This window comes from Talpa occidentalis, unplaced genomic scaffold, assembly GCF_014898055.3.
Source record: "Talpa occidentalis isolate TD23 unplaced genomic scaffold, MPIMG_talOcc4v2.1 talOcc4.6, whole genome shotgun sequence".
Lineage (NCBI taxonomy): Eukaryota > Metazoa > Chordata > Mammalia > Eulipotyphla > Talpidae > Talpa > Talpa occidentalis.
Window position 1 is genome coordinate 133907835 of NW_023604972.1, and position 16604 is coordinate 133924438.

Here is a 16604-nt window from a genome sequence, read left to right on the forward strand (position 1 = left end):
CCACCCCGGCCCTTCCTAACTTAGGAAGGAAGCCCTCGTAAGCCTCACAACGTGCCACACGCAGCAGCCCACTCGCGTCTCCCGCCTGCCCGACGCCCCCGCCTGCCCGACAGCAGAGAATTCCCGTCCCGGCATCCGAGCACACACAGCAGGGCGACAGGACGAGGGACGCAGGCCGGGCCCTCCTCCGGGACCAGGCCGCCGCCGGCTGGGCTGAGCCCACACGCTGCCCCTGGAAGCTGGGGTTACTGGGTTATTTATGTGAAGAGGAACGGCAGTTTTAATTAGGTGAGAAGAGGAAAGACAAAGGAACTAAATTACAGGCCAGACCAGCAAGCGATTGCGACAGCCTGGCTCTTCCACTCGGCCTTGGTTTGGCGTAAGACTGTCAATTACAGCTTCAACCTGCGCAGCGCATAGAGGATTCAGCTGGGAAGACGTGGGAACTACAGGGTAGGGCCTGGTGCAGCGTGCAAGGACCAGGGTCGCTGCCCCACGCCCCCACCAGGCAAGGCAAGGGCCTAGGGGCTATGCCGTCTCCCTCCTGGGTTGAAACCCCAGCTCAGGCCCTGGGCAAATGGGCAGGTTACTCAAGCTCTCCAGAACAACGCCCACCTCCTGGAAGAGGGGTCTGATTTGATATGAGAAACACAACCTGAAACACCTCACAGGTACCTGGAGCCACAGGCCCCCAGGTGGAAGTGGGTAGTGGCAGAAGAGGTAACAGCCTGAGAGAGGGACGGATGCCATCAGACTTGCCTGGAGGACAAGACTGGCCTTACTGGCATCTGGAGAAAAGAACACAGGATATTTTAAGTCCTAACCTTATGGGCACGCTGCTACTGTCCAAACGCACTCAGCTTACTCTCCGAGGGGGGCAGAATTCCCAGGGTGTCACCTGACCCTGAGGACAGGAGTGCGGGACTCTCACCTGGCTCTGGCAGCTGCTGCTGAATATTTAGATTCCAGCCAGAGTGGGGAGCGCCTGGGGGAGGGGCTGGACATCCCCGGTTCCCCCAGACAACTGCATGGCACCCTGCAGGTGGAGCAGGAAAGGGAGGGACCCCACCTTACTCTTGGAGGATTTCCAGGTGCAGGCCAAGCCCGCCTGTGATGGACAGCCAAGCCAGGCCGGGGGAGGAGGACATGCGTGACAGGGAATCCTGCCTCTGGGGCACCGCAGGGAGGGACGGGCGAGGAACATGTACCCCGACCAGCCTACCAGCCTAGGCCAGGCTGCAGCTCAGCTCCCTAGAGTGCTGGCCAGGGAGACCCCTCAGGACCTTGGAACCCCACTGGCACAGGGGGAAAATGGATGGCCTGGGAGCCATTATTTCTGCACACTCCCAAGGCTCCTTACCCAGGATATATTAGGAGGAGGGTAGCGCAACTTAGATGGAGGTGAAATGACTCTTAAGAAAGTGCGAAACATTCTGCTCTGGGCACGTTCTGATGTTTTAGAGCTCACAGTGGCCGCCGGCATGCCAGCCAGCCTCACTGTGTTGTGAGAAGGGACTCTGGTCAAGAACAATCTACTTGTTGAGCATGAGGCTACCAAGAAACGCATTCCCGTTATGTGGATGTGAAGACATTAGAGCATCTGAACTGCGGTGATTGAAACTAGACAAGCAGAACCACTTCCACACAACATTCGAGTCTGATTATGATTTCCCAGTATGTGCGCGTAGCATCAGAGTAAAACTAGAACAAGTGCACTCGGGGGCACTCATCACTGAGGGTTAAACTAATAAAGTTACTCAGCAAGCAGTATTTGTCATTCCCGCACATCCCAGCACATCTGTCGGGCAGAACAAGAATTAACTGAAAGTAAAAGCAAGTAAGAAAAAGTAAAACTTTCGGAATCAAGTTCCGGGGGGTGCCCTCCGCTCTGTGTGCCAAGCTGCTGTGAACCCTCCACAGCCAGCAAGCAGGGGTCCCTGAAGATGCGGGTCCCTGAGAGAAGATGACTGTGGGGAACGGCCAGGGCCGAGGAGCAGAAATGCACACAGGCCGCGCTGACCGGCTCCCGCAGACCTTTCGCACGCACAACTTTCCAATTAAAATGAAAACATTTTGTCCTGGAGCACAAGTCGCTTATATGTGGGTTCTTTTAAAGGACTTCAAATATCAGTCTCGAATACATTCGTTCATGCCTTCCTGCACTGAACCCACCTATTCCACAGAATTCTGGGGCAATGACTTTTCCAAGACACACACACACACACACACACACCAGACACCAACGAACCCGATCTAAAAATATCCAAGGATACTTTTAAATTTGAATTGTTTTTCTCAAGTTCAAGAACAGACAGCTTTATTTTATGGTTATGAATCTTAAGTGGGGAAAGCAACACTTTATAGATTCACTCACTGACCATCAATATTCCACACCTGGCAGTTGCAAAAGCATCGGGTGGGGGGTGGGGGCAGGCGACCTCCCAGAGACACAGATGCCAGGAAGCTGCTCCTCCCCCCACTGAACTGGCCCCAGAAATGCCCTCTCGGGCAGAGGAAGACGAGGCCTGAAGCCAGCCCTGCACACGCGGCTTCTGCTCCACCTTCTTCCCACTGCACAGCAGCGAAACTCACGGCAGTGGGAAAATCAGAAGCGGGGCCCTGGTGGCTGCTGCTACCCAAAGCTGGTTTTGTCTCCTGTGTAAGTCGGTGGACTACATGCCACGGGGATCCCAAGTCACACATCTTACAGAATCCCAGGGAAGGCCCTGACTTCCCCATAGCCGCGTTTAAAGTTTCACAGGGCTGCCCGAGAAAGCACGGGAAGTTTGGCCCCAGAGGCAGCTGGAGTGACGCGTACGATCTTCCAAATCAACAGAAAATCTTTCTGCAATAATCCAACAACCCGGAGGCGGACTTACAGTGGGTTTGGGCTTTGTTGGCGTCACACTGTTTTCCTCGGGACTCACGGATTCCTAGGGAGGCCGAGTATTTACTTGCTGGCCTCTGTGCTGCTTTGAACTGTCTAATTTCCGTTTGGATTGTCTTTTCTTACTGATGTGAGAAGCCCTTTTTTGCTAGGTATATTTGACTCTGATTTGTAATAAACGATGCCCTCAGTTTGTTGTCAGCCTTTTATTAACGTTACGCTTTCAATGAACACGAAACTGTAACTTCTTTTTCGTGTACAGTAAATGGCTTTAACATGTCATCACCGCAACGAGTACACGACACAGTTCCATCATCCCCCAAACAGCCCTCCACGTGCCCCTCTGCAGTCACCCCACCACCACATGCACCCCCTGGCAATGGGGTGTCTGGTGCCTGCGGTGGGGTCCGGATGTCACGGAAGGGGCCACAGCCTGTGGCCTCCACATGGCGTCCGCGGAGTGGCAGCAGCCCTGCTGGCTATCTGTCCCCACCGAGCTGCTTACACCCACGACAGCAGCAGCCAAGGACCCCCAGCCTTCCCAGCAGGCTGGACAGTGGGGAGCAGCAAGTACGGCCCCCAGAAACTCCTAAAGAGAAAAAGAGCCCGTTCAGCTGGATCCAGCGCTGAGGACAGACTTGCCCAGGCCCCATGAACCCCAGGCCCCCAGACTGGGGAGGCGTCCTCTGTGCCACCTGCCGGCACCGCTTTCTCTGTCCCAGGAACTCCCGGCCCTGCTGCCCAGAGGGGGTGCCCCAGAGGCCAGGTGTGCGCGCTGGAGGCCTCCGCCACGCGCCAACCAGACAGGAGTAGACGTGCAGCTAATTAAAGTAGGCAGTAATCTAAAAGCAAGTATATTTATCACCAAAATGAGGTTTTATATTTCCACATCACATCTGGCATCAGACCTAATATCCCAGACTCCCTCTGAAGTCTCATCGGGAAGAAAGCCCTTCCAGAAGCCTGGGGTTCCTGCACCCCTCAGGCTCACTCCTCCCCGACCCCAGGCGACCTTCACCAGGGGGCAGGGGCTGCCAAGTTGGGTTTTCAGGGGCTTCCTCGAGACTGGGAAAGGAAACAAAGAGAGAGGAAACGAGGTGACAACTGCTCAGTAAGCAGAGCCAGGGCCCCAGGAGGCAGGGAGAGACCCTCAGGGAGCTGTGAACAACAGGGCGTCTGCAGCGTGAGGACATCTAAGGTCAAAAGGGGGGGAGAGGTGCTGGAAGCTCAAGCCAGGGGAGCTCCAGGTCCTCTTCATAAACTGGCAGAGATGGAGTAAAATCTGGGGTGCGGGGGGGGGGGGGCATGGAGGGGAGGGAGTGTGGGGGGGTGAGGAAATGAGAAGGTGAGGGGAGTGAGGTAAAGGCCCTAAGAAGCCGTATCTACTGAGGGCACAGGGCCAGCCCCGGGAGCACGGTCCCCACCCTGCTCAGCACCCCCCCTGCCCTGGGTTCAGAGGGACAGCGAGAGGAATGCCCGGAATGGCTCCAGCTGAGTAACACATCGGCAGAATTCCTCCAGGCCTGGTCACTGAGCAGACTGGCCACCCTCAGTCCCTCATCAGCAGAATCTGGAGGGGACAGAACTCCAGCCCTGAGCCCTCTAAACCCACCTGCCCCGCTGCCTGCCACGTGGGCCCCTCTTGCACCTGGTTCTCTGCTCCAAAGGGGCTGAGAAACATGGAGAAGAAATAGGAGACGCAACCCCAGACCCAAGACAAGCCCTGCAGGCACCTTGTGGGTTCCCCTAAGTCCACAGGGCTCAAGAGGGACAGGGGTTCCTACACCCCTTGGCACCCCTCAGGCTCATTTCTCCCCCACCCCACCCCCCACGAGAACAGCAGGATTCACACTCAAAGCCACTCAAGTTCACTGCCCAGGAAACAGCTACTATTCCTGCCACTGGTGCCACTAAAATTCTGTCAAGACAATGCACTCAGGGAAATAAAAAGCACTTCATTACAGAATTGGGGAGAGGTGGAGAGAGTTATTAAGACTTTTTTTTTTTATAGTTAAACACAATTCATCCCCATCAACCTAAGTGATTTTACTAGGCAGCAAAGTGTGGCTATTGATTAAGAATTTGACTTTTCTCTGGAATTCTGCCAAGGATATGAGATAAAGTTTTATTTCCTCGGCAGAGGAGTTCAGCGAATGACCTTAAAATAAGTATCAGATTGAGCTGATTTAGATTATGACAGCTTCAGACACATCTCCCACCAGTTAGTAACAAATCCCAAATTCACCAAAACGTTTGAAAGGTCCAAAAGGACCAGTGAAATCACACATTTTTAATAGACATTTGAAGAACATAGTTAAACCACCTGCTTCACTTTGGCCAAAACCGGTGGCTTCATTGAAATCTGGGTTAATCACTTACATGGTTAAACGGCCTTATTTACATCTGCACTTGAACCTTGGCGGGTGAAACTGCAAAAGGAAAAATACAATATCCCACGTCAATAAGTCAGTTGACAAGGTCTCAATGAGAAGCTGCTTCCAGAGACTGTTTCACAGCTCTCCTCTGATGTCTTGAAAGTGACTTATTGGATTATTTTTAGCTCTCTCCTGGCTTTCCTCTAGCCATGCCTCGCTGAGCCACCCAAAAAGAAACCAACATTCGCTCTCAAATTACATTTTCTTCAACTTCCCCTTTCAAAAGACTGAGGGCCACAGGACAGACTTCCAAAGACAGTCACCATTGCGGGGCTCGCGGAGACCGAGGCTGCCAGCCTTCTACCCCCACACGGAAGCGGCAGGAGGGCATGAGGCCCAAAAAGGAGAAGAGCTTCCCCGGACACTCCAGGGTACGCAGCAAGGAGCACTTTCTTCTGCCAAGCCCTCGGGAGAGCCAGGGCCCAAGGGAAGACATGCGAGAAATGCACACGTATAAATTAAAGCTTAATTTGATTGGATATAATTTGCAGTAAGACTTCAGGTGGAAATGAGGATCTGGGAAATTCTGCACACAGAGAACCCTTTGGGGCATTTAGAAAGGAAGAAGAAATCCGGTGAGATGGGTCGTGATGCTTCAAATAACCACAAATCTTTATTCTCTACACATTCACTTAATGCCAACCTAAAACATGCCAAGCAGGTTAAAAATAATGCGTTTATGTAAGCACCCCCCCCCCACACGCACGCACACACACACTCTCATGCAAGGTTAAATAGAGAGCTCTGAAAGAATGATTTATTGCCACAAGAATAGAGCCCCAAAATAGATTGGCAATAAAAGTGATTGGTCCCAGTGGGGCTGCGAATGAATGGAAGCAAAGGCCTGGCCGTGAGCCGCATGAGGGAAGAGCACAGAATGGGGGTCAGCTTCCAGCCTGGACCCCCCTCTCCGAAAAGCCTGCTTCCTCTCCTGTAACATAAAAAACATTTAAAAAAAAAAAGAAAGAAAGAAAGAAAGAAAGAAACTGGACTAGCATATGCCTGTGATGGCTTTTTTTCTTTTTTTTTTTGGTTTGAAATCTGCTTTATCTATTTTGGGAGCTAAGCTCCCTGCAAAGTAGGAAAGCGAAGTTTGAAATTCACGAACACTTGCAGAAGCCGCAGCTGCCCTTGCACTGCACAGGCACCAGGACTTGACCCACATAGTTCAGTCCGGTTTAACACTCGCCGCGCTGCCTGCCTGCAAGTGCCAGGTCTATAAAAGGACGGTCAGGATTGTCCAAGCGAATCAGGCCTTTCTGTGCCAAAGGCGTGAGTGGAGAATGAAACGACAGCAGAGGAGGTGGGACCCTGAGCGACGGGGCGCAGGGCTGGTGACGCAAGGGGAAGGGCTTTCACTGCCCTGAAGTCATCAGCCACCCACAGAAAAGGGGAGGCTGACATGCAGGTGCTGGGGACTCAGGCTGCGGGACTAGAGAGGACCACAGCCTCGGCACCCTCTCCCGGACCACCCCTGCCAGCCCTGGGAAGGGCCCTTCTCTGCCCTCGGCCGGGTGGCACTGACCTAGATGCCACAGCCGAGATCTAGGTCAGGGATTCAGACCTGCCCAGAGGAGGGAAAGGCATTTTGCAAAGATGCTCCGGATGACCCCTGGGAGGACAGGCGTCTCTGCCCACCCTGGCTCCCGTCTGCGCAGCCCTGGGGAAGGGGGGAGGCAGCAAGGCAGCGAGCCAGCGGCACTGCCAGGTCTGCCCCAAACTGGGCACCCACAGGGGCCGAACAGGAGCCGGTCACCGGGGCAGGCACAGGTCAGGCAAGGTCACCCACAGACTTATCTCCCCCAGATGCATCCTGGGGAGCCACACTGTCAGGGCGCGCCCTCCCCACCCCCCAACCCGATGTCTGCTGGGGCTCTTAGGAGCAGAAGAGGAGGCTTCTCCGCTGTGCCTGACAAAGGTGTGCCAAGGTCTGGTCTCACAAGCAGCAAACATCCATCTCGGGGGCGCAGGCGCGGCTGACAGAGAGGAGCCGACCCCGCACGGGATCCATTACCCTGCGGCGGCAGCAGACGGAGAAGCCAGGCTAGACTTTCGCTTCAGGGCGCGAGGGGAAGCCGTCCCGGTTCTGCTATTAGGAGGTCACCCGGGGCTGCTCACCGGGCCAGCGCGCGAAAAGGCTCGTCTGCAGGAGCCCACGCTGCCCAGGCCTCTGCGTCCGCAGGAGCCTCGCCCGAGAGGCGCGCCGGGAGCGCATCACCCCCGGCTGACACTGTGGTGCCGGCGATGTCACTCGCAGCCACAACCAATCTGTTCCGCTGACTCAGGCGCCAGCCTCCCCGGCGGGGCTCGGGCAGCGGGTGGAGACGGCTCGGGCGCCGGCACCGGCGCGGCTCCCTCGCCCCGCGGACGGCCGCCCCCCGCGCGCCCCGGCCCGGCGCCCCGGCTGACCTCGCCGGAATCGGGGGAGGGTGGGGATCCTCCGGGCGGCCGCGGAGCAGCGTGCGCCCCCGCCCCGGCGCGCGCCCCGCGGCGCTCCCGGCCCGGCCCGGCCCGGCCCGCACCTGGCCCGCCCTCCTCGGTCCTCCAGCGCCGGGTCTGCATCCTCCCGGCCCGCCGGGCCCCGCGCGCCGGGCAGCGCGCCCCGAGGCCGCGGGCGCCGCCGCCGCCCAGTCGCGCGAGCCCCGGGACGCGCGCGCGGGGCGCGGGGCGCGGGCCCGGCTCGCGCGGGATCTGGGCCGGGGCAGGAGGAGGCGCCGGCGCCGCGGGCCCGGGCCGCCCCGGCACGCCCCCCGCGCCTCCTCTCGCGCCGGCCTCCGCCTCCGCGCGCCGCCCCCGAGCCCGCAGCGCCGGCCGCCCGGGACAATGGCCGGGCCCGGGGCCGGGCGGCCGCTTCCCCGCCGCGCAGGGCGAGGCCGGAGGCGGCGGGGCCGCGGCCCGCGCGGGGCGATCGGCGGCGCGCGGGGCGCGCGCCCCGGCCGGCTCGGACCCCGGCCCCGGCCCCGCGCCGCCCTCCCCGCGCCCGGCGGCCTCCGCGCCCGAGACAAAGGCCGGCCCGGCGGAGCCCGGGGCGCAGCGGCGGAGCCCGGGGCGCGGGGCGCGGGGCCGGGGCGCGGGGCCGGGGCGCGGGGCCGGGGCGCGGGGCGCGGGCGGGGCGCGGCGGGGCGCCCGGGGGACCGCGCGCGCGCCGCGTCGACTCACCGGATCGGAAGAAGGCGGCGATGTCGGCCAGGTCCTTGGCCGCCTCCTCGGGGCCCTCGCCCGCGCCGCCCCCGCAGCCCGCGCCCCCCGCGCCGGCCGGGGCGGCGGGGCCGGAGGACGCGGCGGGGGCGGCGGGGCCGCCGCTGCCGCTCATGGCGCCCGGCTCGGGCCCCGCGCCCCTGGCGCCGCGCGCCCCCGCGCCGGGCCCGCCTGGCGGCGCCGAGGCCCCGGGGGACGCGGAGCCCCGGGGCGGCGGGCGGCGGCGCGGCCGGGGAGCCCCGCGCGGAGCGGGGCGCGCCCGGGAGCCCGACCGGCCGCGCGGGGCGCGGGGCGCGGGGCCACGGCCCGGCGGCGCGGCCGGGGCGCGCGGGGCGCGGGCGAGGCGAGGGCGGGGGCCGGCGCGGAGCTCCCGATCACGGGCGCCGGCGGCCGCCGCGAGCCTCCATCTTGCCTTCCCGGGCGGCGGGGCGGGGGCGGCGGGCGGCCGCGCGGGCGGAGCGGGCGGAGAAAGAGGGGCTTCGGGGCTTTCCGGCGAGCCTCGGCCGGGCCCGAGCGTGGGCTCGGCGGGGCGGGGCGGGGCGGGGAGGGGGCGGGGCGAGGGGCGGGGCTGCGGCGCGTCCCGCCCCCCGGCGCCCGCCGCCGCGGAGAGGCCGGGCCGGCCCGGAAGACCTCGCAGCCGCGCCCCGAGCCCCGCGCGCCCCGCGCCCCGCGCTGCTCCGTCTGCCGGGCGGCTGCCTGGACGGGGCTGCATACTAGGAGCTGAAGGAGCAGAGAGACCCCGCGAGCAGGTGATCTCCAGGTCTGAAGCCGGTGGGGGGAGTCGCTGAGCTCCTGGGGTCACCCCGCTTCCCAGCTGTGAAATCAGATCTGGGGCCTCACTGCAGCTGGAGGTCCAGGACGGGGACGGGGAGCCCAGAGCCCAAAGGACAGGCGGGTGGGGGACATCCTGCTTCGGCCGTCATGGGCAGGTGGCCAAGGGCGAGGCGCCAGGACAGGGCTGTGAGAGGGGGAAGCCCTGGGGGGCACCCCAGGGTGTCGGAGCTTAGAGGGGCCCAGGCTGCGAAAACAAGAAAACAGAAACCAGATCGGGTCGGTTGGTTTACTCACTGGAGGATGAAGCCCCTGGATGGCTGTGCTGGGGTGAAGAATTGCATGAACGAGTGGAGGAGACCAGGGTTTCCCCTGTCGGGGGGAAGGTCCAGATGTGGCCCGAAGATGCTAGAATGACCCGTGGGAGGCTAGATTGAATTTGAGGCCTCGCTGTGAACTCGTTTTTAGCGTCATATAGACACACATGAATATAAAAAAGATTTGCAGGTAGAGATGTTCCGGTGGGTAGCGTGTCTGCTCTCCTTGCTCTGTCAGCTGAGTGTGCTTAGAAAGACACCCCAGAAGCAGCAGGTGCACCTGGATGTGGGGCCGGTTTTTAGCATCACTCTGCATCAAGGGCCCGGGTCTCCTTGGGGAAGTGGCTCACTCTAGGATTGGGGCAAGAGATATACCTTTGCACCCAGGGCGTCTTGTCCCCGAAGGTAAGGAGGTGCTCCCCCTAAATGTTTTTTGATGAACACTACAACAAGGTGAGGGTTTGTCTAAAGGACACAGGAGACCATGGAAAGAGCCACCAGTGGCCCAAGCTGGAATAATTTGAACAACAAACTAAATAAAGCAATACTCCACTCAAAGCATGAAACAAATAGCCATTAGCTCATACTTCAGTGAATGATAAAAACAAACGATAAAATAATGTATTCATGGAAAAGAGATGAATCTCTGAAGCCGAATAATTCCGCATCACTTCTGTAGAGACTCCACCGTCAGGAAAATGGAAAAGAAATCCCCCCTCTCCTAGCTGTGGGCCCCACATAATGACTTTCTTCCACAGAGTGTGAAATGGAAAGAAGTTAATAATAATAATAATAATAATAATAATAATAATAATAAAACTTTACAATGGAGAAAGGACAAACTCTGCTTCAGCCAGGTGCTCAAGGCTGACAGTGATGGTGATAAATGACGGCATGCACCCTTGATGGGATATGATGAAAACAGCACCTTATCTCTAGGGTCTTCCTCCCCCAAACACATAAACCCAATCTCACAAGAAAAACATAAGAATAATCCCAATTGAGGGCTTCACTTCAGCCTCCCTGCCTTGCCAGTTTCATCAACAATAAGGAAAGTCGGGGCATCCCTGGTGGCACAGGGGTTAAAGTCTGAGCACTATCAAGCTATCACCAGTCACTGCAGCACGAGTTCAATCCCCAGCCAGGGCGCTAACCCACATGGCGCAGCAGACCTCTCCTGCCTCGCCCGCTGCTCCCCTCAGCAGTGTTCTTCAGTAGATCCTCCTGTTCTGCTCCCCACTCTGTCTCTGGTGAACCCTCTCACCCCACACCTCTGGCCTGCACCCCAGCTCTTGTATGCATACATAAATAAATGTTTTTTAAAAAATCACGCCCAAGAAGAGCCCAAGGAAACGAGACACTAATTGTAATGTAGTGCTCTTGATGATATCGTAAAACCCCCCAAAAGGACATCAAGTGAAGACTAAAGAAAATCTGAGCAATATCTGAACCTCACTTAATTTTTTATTTATTTATTTATTTATTTATTTATTTAGTCATACAAGCACTGGGTACAGTCAGAAGCGCGGGAGGGTGAGAGAATTCACCAGAGCCAGAGCAGGGAACAGAACAGGCAGACTGACTAAGCACACTGCTGAGGGGAGCAGCGGGCGGCAGGAGAGGTCTGCGCGCCATGTGGGACCCCCACAGGCGACCGGGGACTGAACCGGCGCTGCAGAGGCTGCGGGCAGCTTCGCAACCCAGCGCTCAACCGCTGCGCCACCGGGGAGGCCCTGAACCTCACTTCATTAATATCCATGTTCCAATACCAATTCACTCACGCTGAGTCAGGTGGGGAACCCGGGCGTGGGGAACTCACTGTACTGCCTCCACAACTTTTCTGTACATCTAAATCTGTTCCGAACTCAGTGTGTATTTTGAATGTTTTTTAAATGGCTTGTGCAGTTTTGCAAAGAGAAAAAACTGCCGCGGCTCCAAAGTTCACAGGTGCTCAGCTCAGGGATGCTCAGGTCAGCTCTGTTTCTTTGTCTTACTTTTCCCTCATTCCTTTTTTTTTTTTTTATAGAGGCATGTTTTATTTATTTATTTGTTTGTTTGTTTTGTTTATACATGCACTGGGTACAGTCAGATGCGCGGGAGGGTTCACCAGAGAATTCACCAGAGCCAGAGCGGGGAGCAGAGCAGGCAGAAGGACCGAAGGACACTGCTGAGGGGAGCAGCGGGCGGCAGGAGAGGTCTGCGCGCCATGTGGGACCCTCCTCCGGTGGCCGGGGAGCAGCCAGGGATCGAACCGGCGCTGCCTAGGCTGTGGGCAGCTTCACAACCCAGCGCTCAAGCGCTGCGCCACCGGGGAGGCCCTCCCTCATTCATTTCTAACTGCAGCTCCCACTCCCCGTCATGACGGAGAGCTTCAGCCTAGTTCAGGACTGATCTCTGGGGACTTGATTCATCACCCGAGCGCTTCCCCAATTCTGCCGTTTCCCCAAAGTCACAGCTGAGCTCTGAGGCCTTGGTGAAATCACACCATGGGGTGGGGGTACGGGAGGTTGCACCTGGTCCCTGGTCATGGCGGGATTGTGGGGGCACCAGTGCAGATGTGTGTCCCATGTCTGCCCCCTCCCTGGCCCTCCTGCCTGGACGTTGGGCTATGGCCTTGCTATCTCCTGCTATTGTGTCCTCTTCCTCCCAGGAGGGATCTTCTCCAGGTCTGCTGGCAGTCTCCACCCCTCCTGAGCTACTCACCGGGGTGCTCAGCCCCAGCCCTACATGCCCCCCTCCCATCCCAGAAAGCAAGATCCCATTTTGTCTGCTCCCGGGTCCCTCAAACCTCTCTGGACACAGACTCCTTTCTCAGAGTCCGGCATCGGGAGTCCCAAGCTCTCTACCTCCTCTCCTCCAAGTTGCAAAATTGCTGTTTCCTTTTGCAGGAAGAAAACCTTACTCGTTTCGCCATGCTTCCTTTGTTTGGGGCATAGCCTTTGTATTCTCTCGGAGAACCTGTTTTAATATTAAGAAAAGCTTTCCCTCTGATGCTTCTCTCTGTCATGGGCTCCAGAAACGTCTTTCGAGATTTAGAAGCCAAGCGCTGACGGCTTGCTTTCCCTCTGCCCTCCTCCAGCAGGCGCCCTGCCCTGTGACTCGCGGATCCAGCATCCCCTCTGCTGCCTGAATGGTGGAGAAAGGATCTGAAAAGACGAAAACTTTGGGGAGGGGTGGGGGACAGATTGGCTTTCATGCAGCCACAGGAAGACTGGCAGCACCTTAGGGTGGGACATGGGCACGGCTGGCTCATGTTGGAAGGTTCCCGGGTAGGAGCAAATCCAGAGTGTTGGGAGTTGGCCAGAAAGGAAATGTGACTGAGTGGAACACGATGGCTCCATCATTATCGGGCTAAGGTTGACTAGGGAATGATTGGTGTGCATCTGGGCAAAAAGAACCCTCTAAAATCGAGACCCAGGTAGTGACCAATGCTTCTCTCTCAAGTAGTCCATTCCAGGAAAGGGCTATGGATGCACTTGTGTCTGAGTGTGGACGTGCGTGAGACTCACCCAGATTGCAGAAGAGAAAGAGGCTGCACATGGGTTCTTTTCTTTCATCCATCTGAGCACGTGTAGGGGGATCTAAACAGGGTTTCACGACAGCTGCTGTTGATCCTACCCAACCTTCAAAATTCAGCTCAGATTTCATCCCCTTCACAAAGCTCCTACACAACCCACACCGATCTCTCCCTTCTCTGTCTCCTGCAGCATCCGTCACTCTGGTGCTGGATCATGTACTGCATTATATTATTATTCCCACTGGTGCTTAATGGCTTGCCCCCAAGGTGAGAGATCCTGTCCAATCAGTACACAAGCATCAGCATATCCCATTTGTGCCTAGAACGGTGCCGGACCCAAAAGAGTGAAGCAAAAGACATGGAGAAAGCCAGCTGGGCTAGACCCTGAAATCCACTCACCAGCCTTTCTCCCGCCTGCAGAACCCACGAGTGTGGCTGAACACCTCTCGGTTATGGCGGTCACGTGACAGGGTGTTCGGCCATGAGATTTACGCAGGAAGGACCGGCCAAGCCTCGTAACAAAGAGCTTGGCCTGAGCAGGTGCTTGCTCTTCACTCTTTACCTCCCCTTCTCCAAAAGACAATGAGATGCTGGAGCAGAAGAGGCCACTGTGCCACTAGGAGAGGGGGCCAGGGGCACGGGACCCCGTGGCACAGATGACTAAGTGAGCTGCCACCTCTTGCCTTCCTGTGTCATAAGTGAAAGAGGCCCTGATTTACTTAAGTGTCTGTAAGTTGTGTGTTCGGTTTTCTCAGCCAGAACAGCCCCTACCCGATACACCAGCCATACTTCTTATTCACTGCTTCTCAAACTTTGACCACAGAAACCCTGAAGATGGAAAATGGTGAAGAAGCAAATGCAAGTTGGTGCAGTTACTCTGGGACACAGAATGGAAGTTCTTCAAAAGATTAAAGACCCGGTCATCCCACTTTTGCATATTTGCCGGAAGAATATCAAAACATCAGTTCAAAAATATATGTGTTCATTGCAGCACTATTCACCAGCCAAAATATGCACACAACCCAAGTCCCTGGTGATAGATGAGCAAATAAAGAAGATATAGTGTGTACACACACACACACACACACACACACACACACACACACACACACAGGAATACTACTCTGCCCTGAAAAATGAATTCTTGCCATTTGTGACAACATGATGGACCATGAGGTGATTTTGCTGAGTGAAGTAAGTCAGAAGGAAAAAATACCTTAAAGGGGAGAAAGCAATCAAACAAACGAAAGTAAACCCTCGGACACTGGGTTCCCAGAGGGAAGGAGAGGGGGGATATGTTGGTGGTAGGTGGTGACTGGATTTTGGTGGTAGGTGTAGTATGAAATAAACAGTTGCTGAGGTGAGAGGCTGTACATCTGATCCTACACAGTCTTGTCAACTAATGTCATCCCAATAAAATGAAAAGGAAGTGATTCTTGGAGGGGAACCCAAGCAGCCGCCACCAGATAAACATGTCTTTGGAGCCTTTTGCTTGGAAATGTTGATTGTTTTTCCTTGTCCTTATACAACTGTATTTATTTTAGCATATCAATAATGTCTGAAGTTACCAGTTATTATGAGTTGAATGCTGTGCCCCTCCACCCCCCGGCCAGGAAAAGAGACCTTCCTTGAATATTAATCCTGAAATGTGACCTTCACTAGAAGTAATGACATTGTAGATACACCTAGTCACTTAGTGAAGATAAGGCCAGACTGGAGGATGGGCCTCTCATATGATTGGTGTCCTTCTAAGAAGCTCCATGTAAGGATAGAAACTGGGGTGCCATATGCAGACAGGAGCGGGGCGTGCAGAAGCCCAGGGTCACCCATGATGGTGGGCAAACTACCAGAAGCTAGGAGCAGGCAGGGAGGATTCCCCAGAGGTTTCAGAGGGCGCCTGGCCTTGCCGTTGCCTTGACATTGACGTCAGACCTTCAGTACGGAGGCGACACATTTCTGTAGTTTTATGTTCCTCGTTGTGTGGCACGTTCAGCTAGGGCCACCCTTGCAAACACACAGAGTCCTTCAAAGTTTTGAGTAAAAGTGCTATTCTAGAGAGAGATCTACGGAATGATCTTATGGGTAGTATTTGTACTTCAGCTAAAGAAGGAAGAATCAGAAGGACTGCGGTATGTCCTGCGTGGGTGGCTGAGGTTCATGAAGACGTGGTGAGAATGTCCAGTCGGCCACGAGATACGATCTTGACCTCTGGCCAGAGTCAGAACACAGGCTGTAAATCTGAGCTCCAGAGCACAGAGATACCTGGGCTTCCAAACTGGACTCATCACCAGGATGAGGAGTGTTACAAGTAAGCAGGGCATGGGCTCCAAAGCCGAGTCTTTGTGCCCTATTGTGGGTCACACTGGGCGGAGGGGTGACCTGAAATGCCCCGAGTTCCAGTTGGTCCTGGGTCAGGTTACCAAGCAGATGGACAGTCTGTTCACAAATGACTCCCAACCAAACCAGCTTCTTGGATTTCCTTGATTTGGGGTGACCTCCACTGAGTCAGAAAGATCCAAGCCAGAGCTTGCTTACCAAGCTCTGAGCCCATATTCCCAGCACAGGCCCCCAGGAGTTGCTGGCTGGCTTTGGGGGGTGATTGGTATTGGGTCCCTTCACACAGTTGTTGGTTTTCTGCTTAGTCATCGTGATGCCGCTGAATCTACAAATCAAGCCAAGAGGCCCAGAGGGAGAGAGTGGAGGAAATTCAGTTTGATGTGTGTGAAAAGATGTGAAAAGGGACAGGGCGGGATTGGGAGCCCTGGCGGTGCATGGGGACACAAGATGTGAGTGTGCACGCTTGCTTTGCCCGCCCACATTTGGGACAGGAGGTGAAGAAGACCCTGATCTGTTACAGGACAACCTCACATATAGGAAGAAAGGGGGGAAAAAAGGTAGATTTGACTTTGAAATGAGCTCAAATTTGGAAGAGGCAAGGCTTTATTATTCCTGGTATGTAAATGGAAGTGTGTATAGGAAAAGTGACACTACCGTGGCTGCCTTGGAGTCAAATTGATGAGTGATAAGGCAGATGGCCTTTCAACAGCTGATTTTCTGTTCCTGGTCTGTAACTCAAAGAATTCCAAGTTGAACTCCCTGCCCCCAAATGAGCAGTATCTGCAATTCTACCAGGTGAGGTTCCTTCGTTCTGATCCTGGCCAACTTTTGGTCTTCAAGATTTCTCTTTATAGGACAAATACTCCTGGGAGCAATAACACCTTAAACCTTCATCACTTACTACCTGACAGAGAGGATCACTGGATTAGCCCACCGCTGCCGCCCACAGCAAGCAGAGAGAGAACAGGGGAAGTGTGGAAGGTGCCAATAAAAAAAGCGCCCGCTTTGCCTCTACCTAGTGGGCCGGGCTGCCTCTGTCTCGTGGAGAATCTGCAATGGGCCTGACATTCGTTCATTTTCAGGGAGGGTGAGGATGTCTGCATTTTAAGGTCACTGATTCCTTGCTGGAGACGCCTTATTGC

The 16604-nt window shown here is 56.2% G+C and overlaps 1 protein-coding gene across 1 annotated transcript in view; it reads right to left on the reverse strand.

Annotated features, from left to right (window-relative positions):
- Nucleotides 1-8635, reverse strand: part of TRIO (trio Rho guanine nucleotide exchange factor) — a 245181-nt gene extending 236546 nt beyond the window's left edge. The window contains exon 1 of the mRNA XM_037529214.2: nt 8482-8635. Within this exon, the coding sequence (XP_037385111.1) occupies nt 8482-8635 (154 nt within the window). The remainder of the gene's footprint in view (nt 1-8481) is intronic.
- Between the last annotated feature and the right edge of the window lie 7969 nt (nt 8636-16604).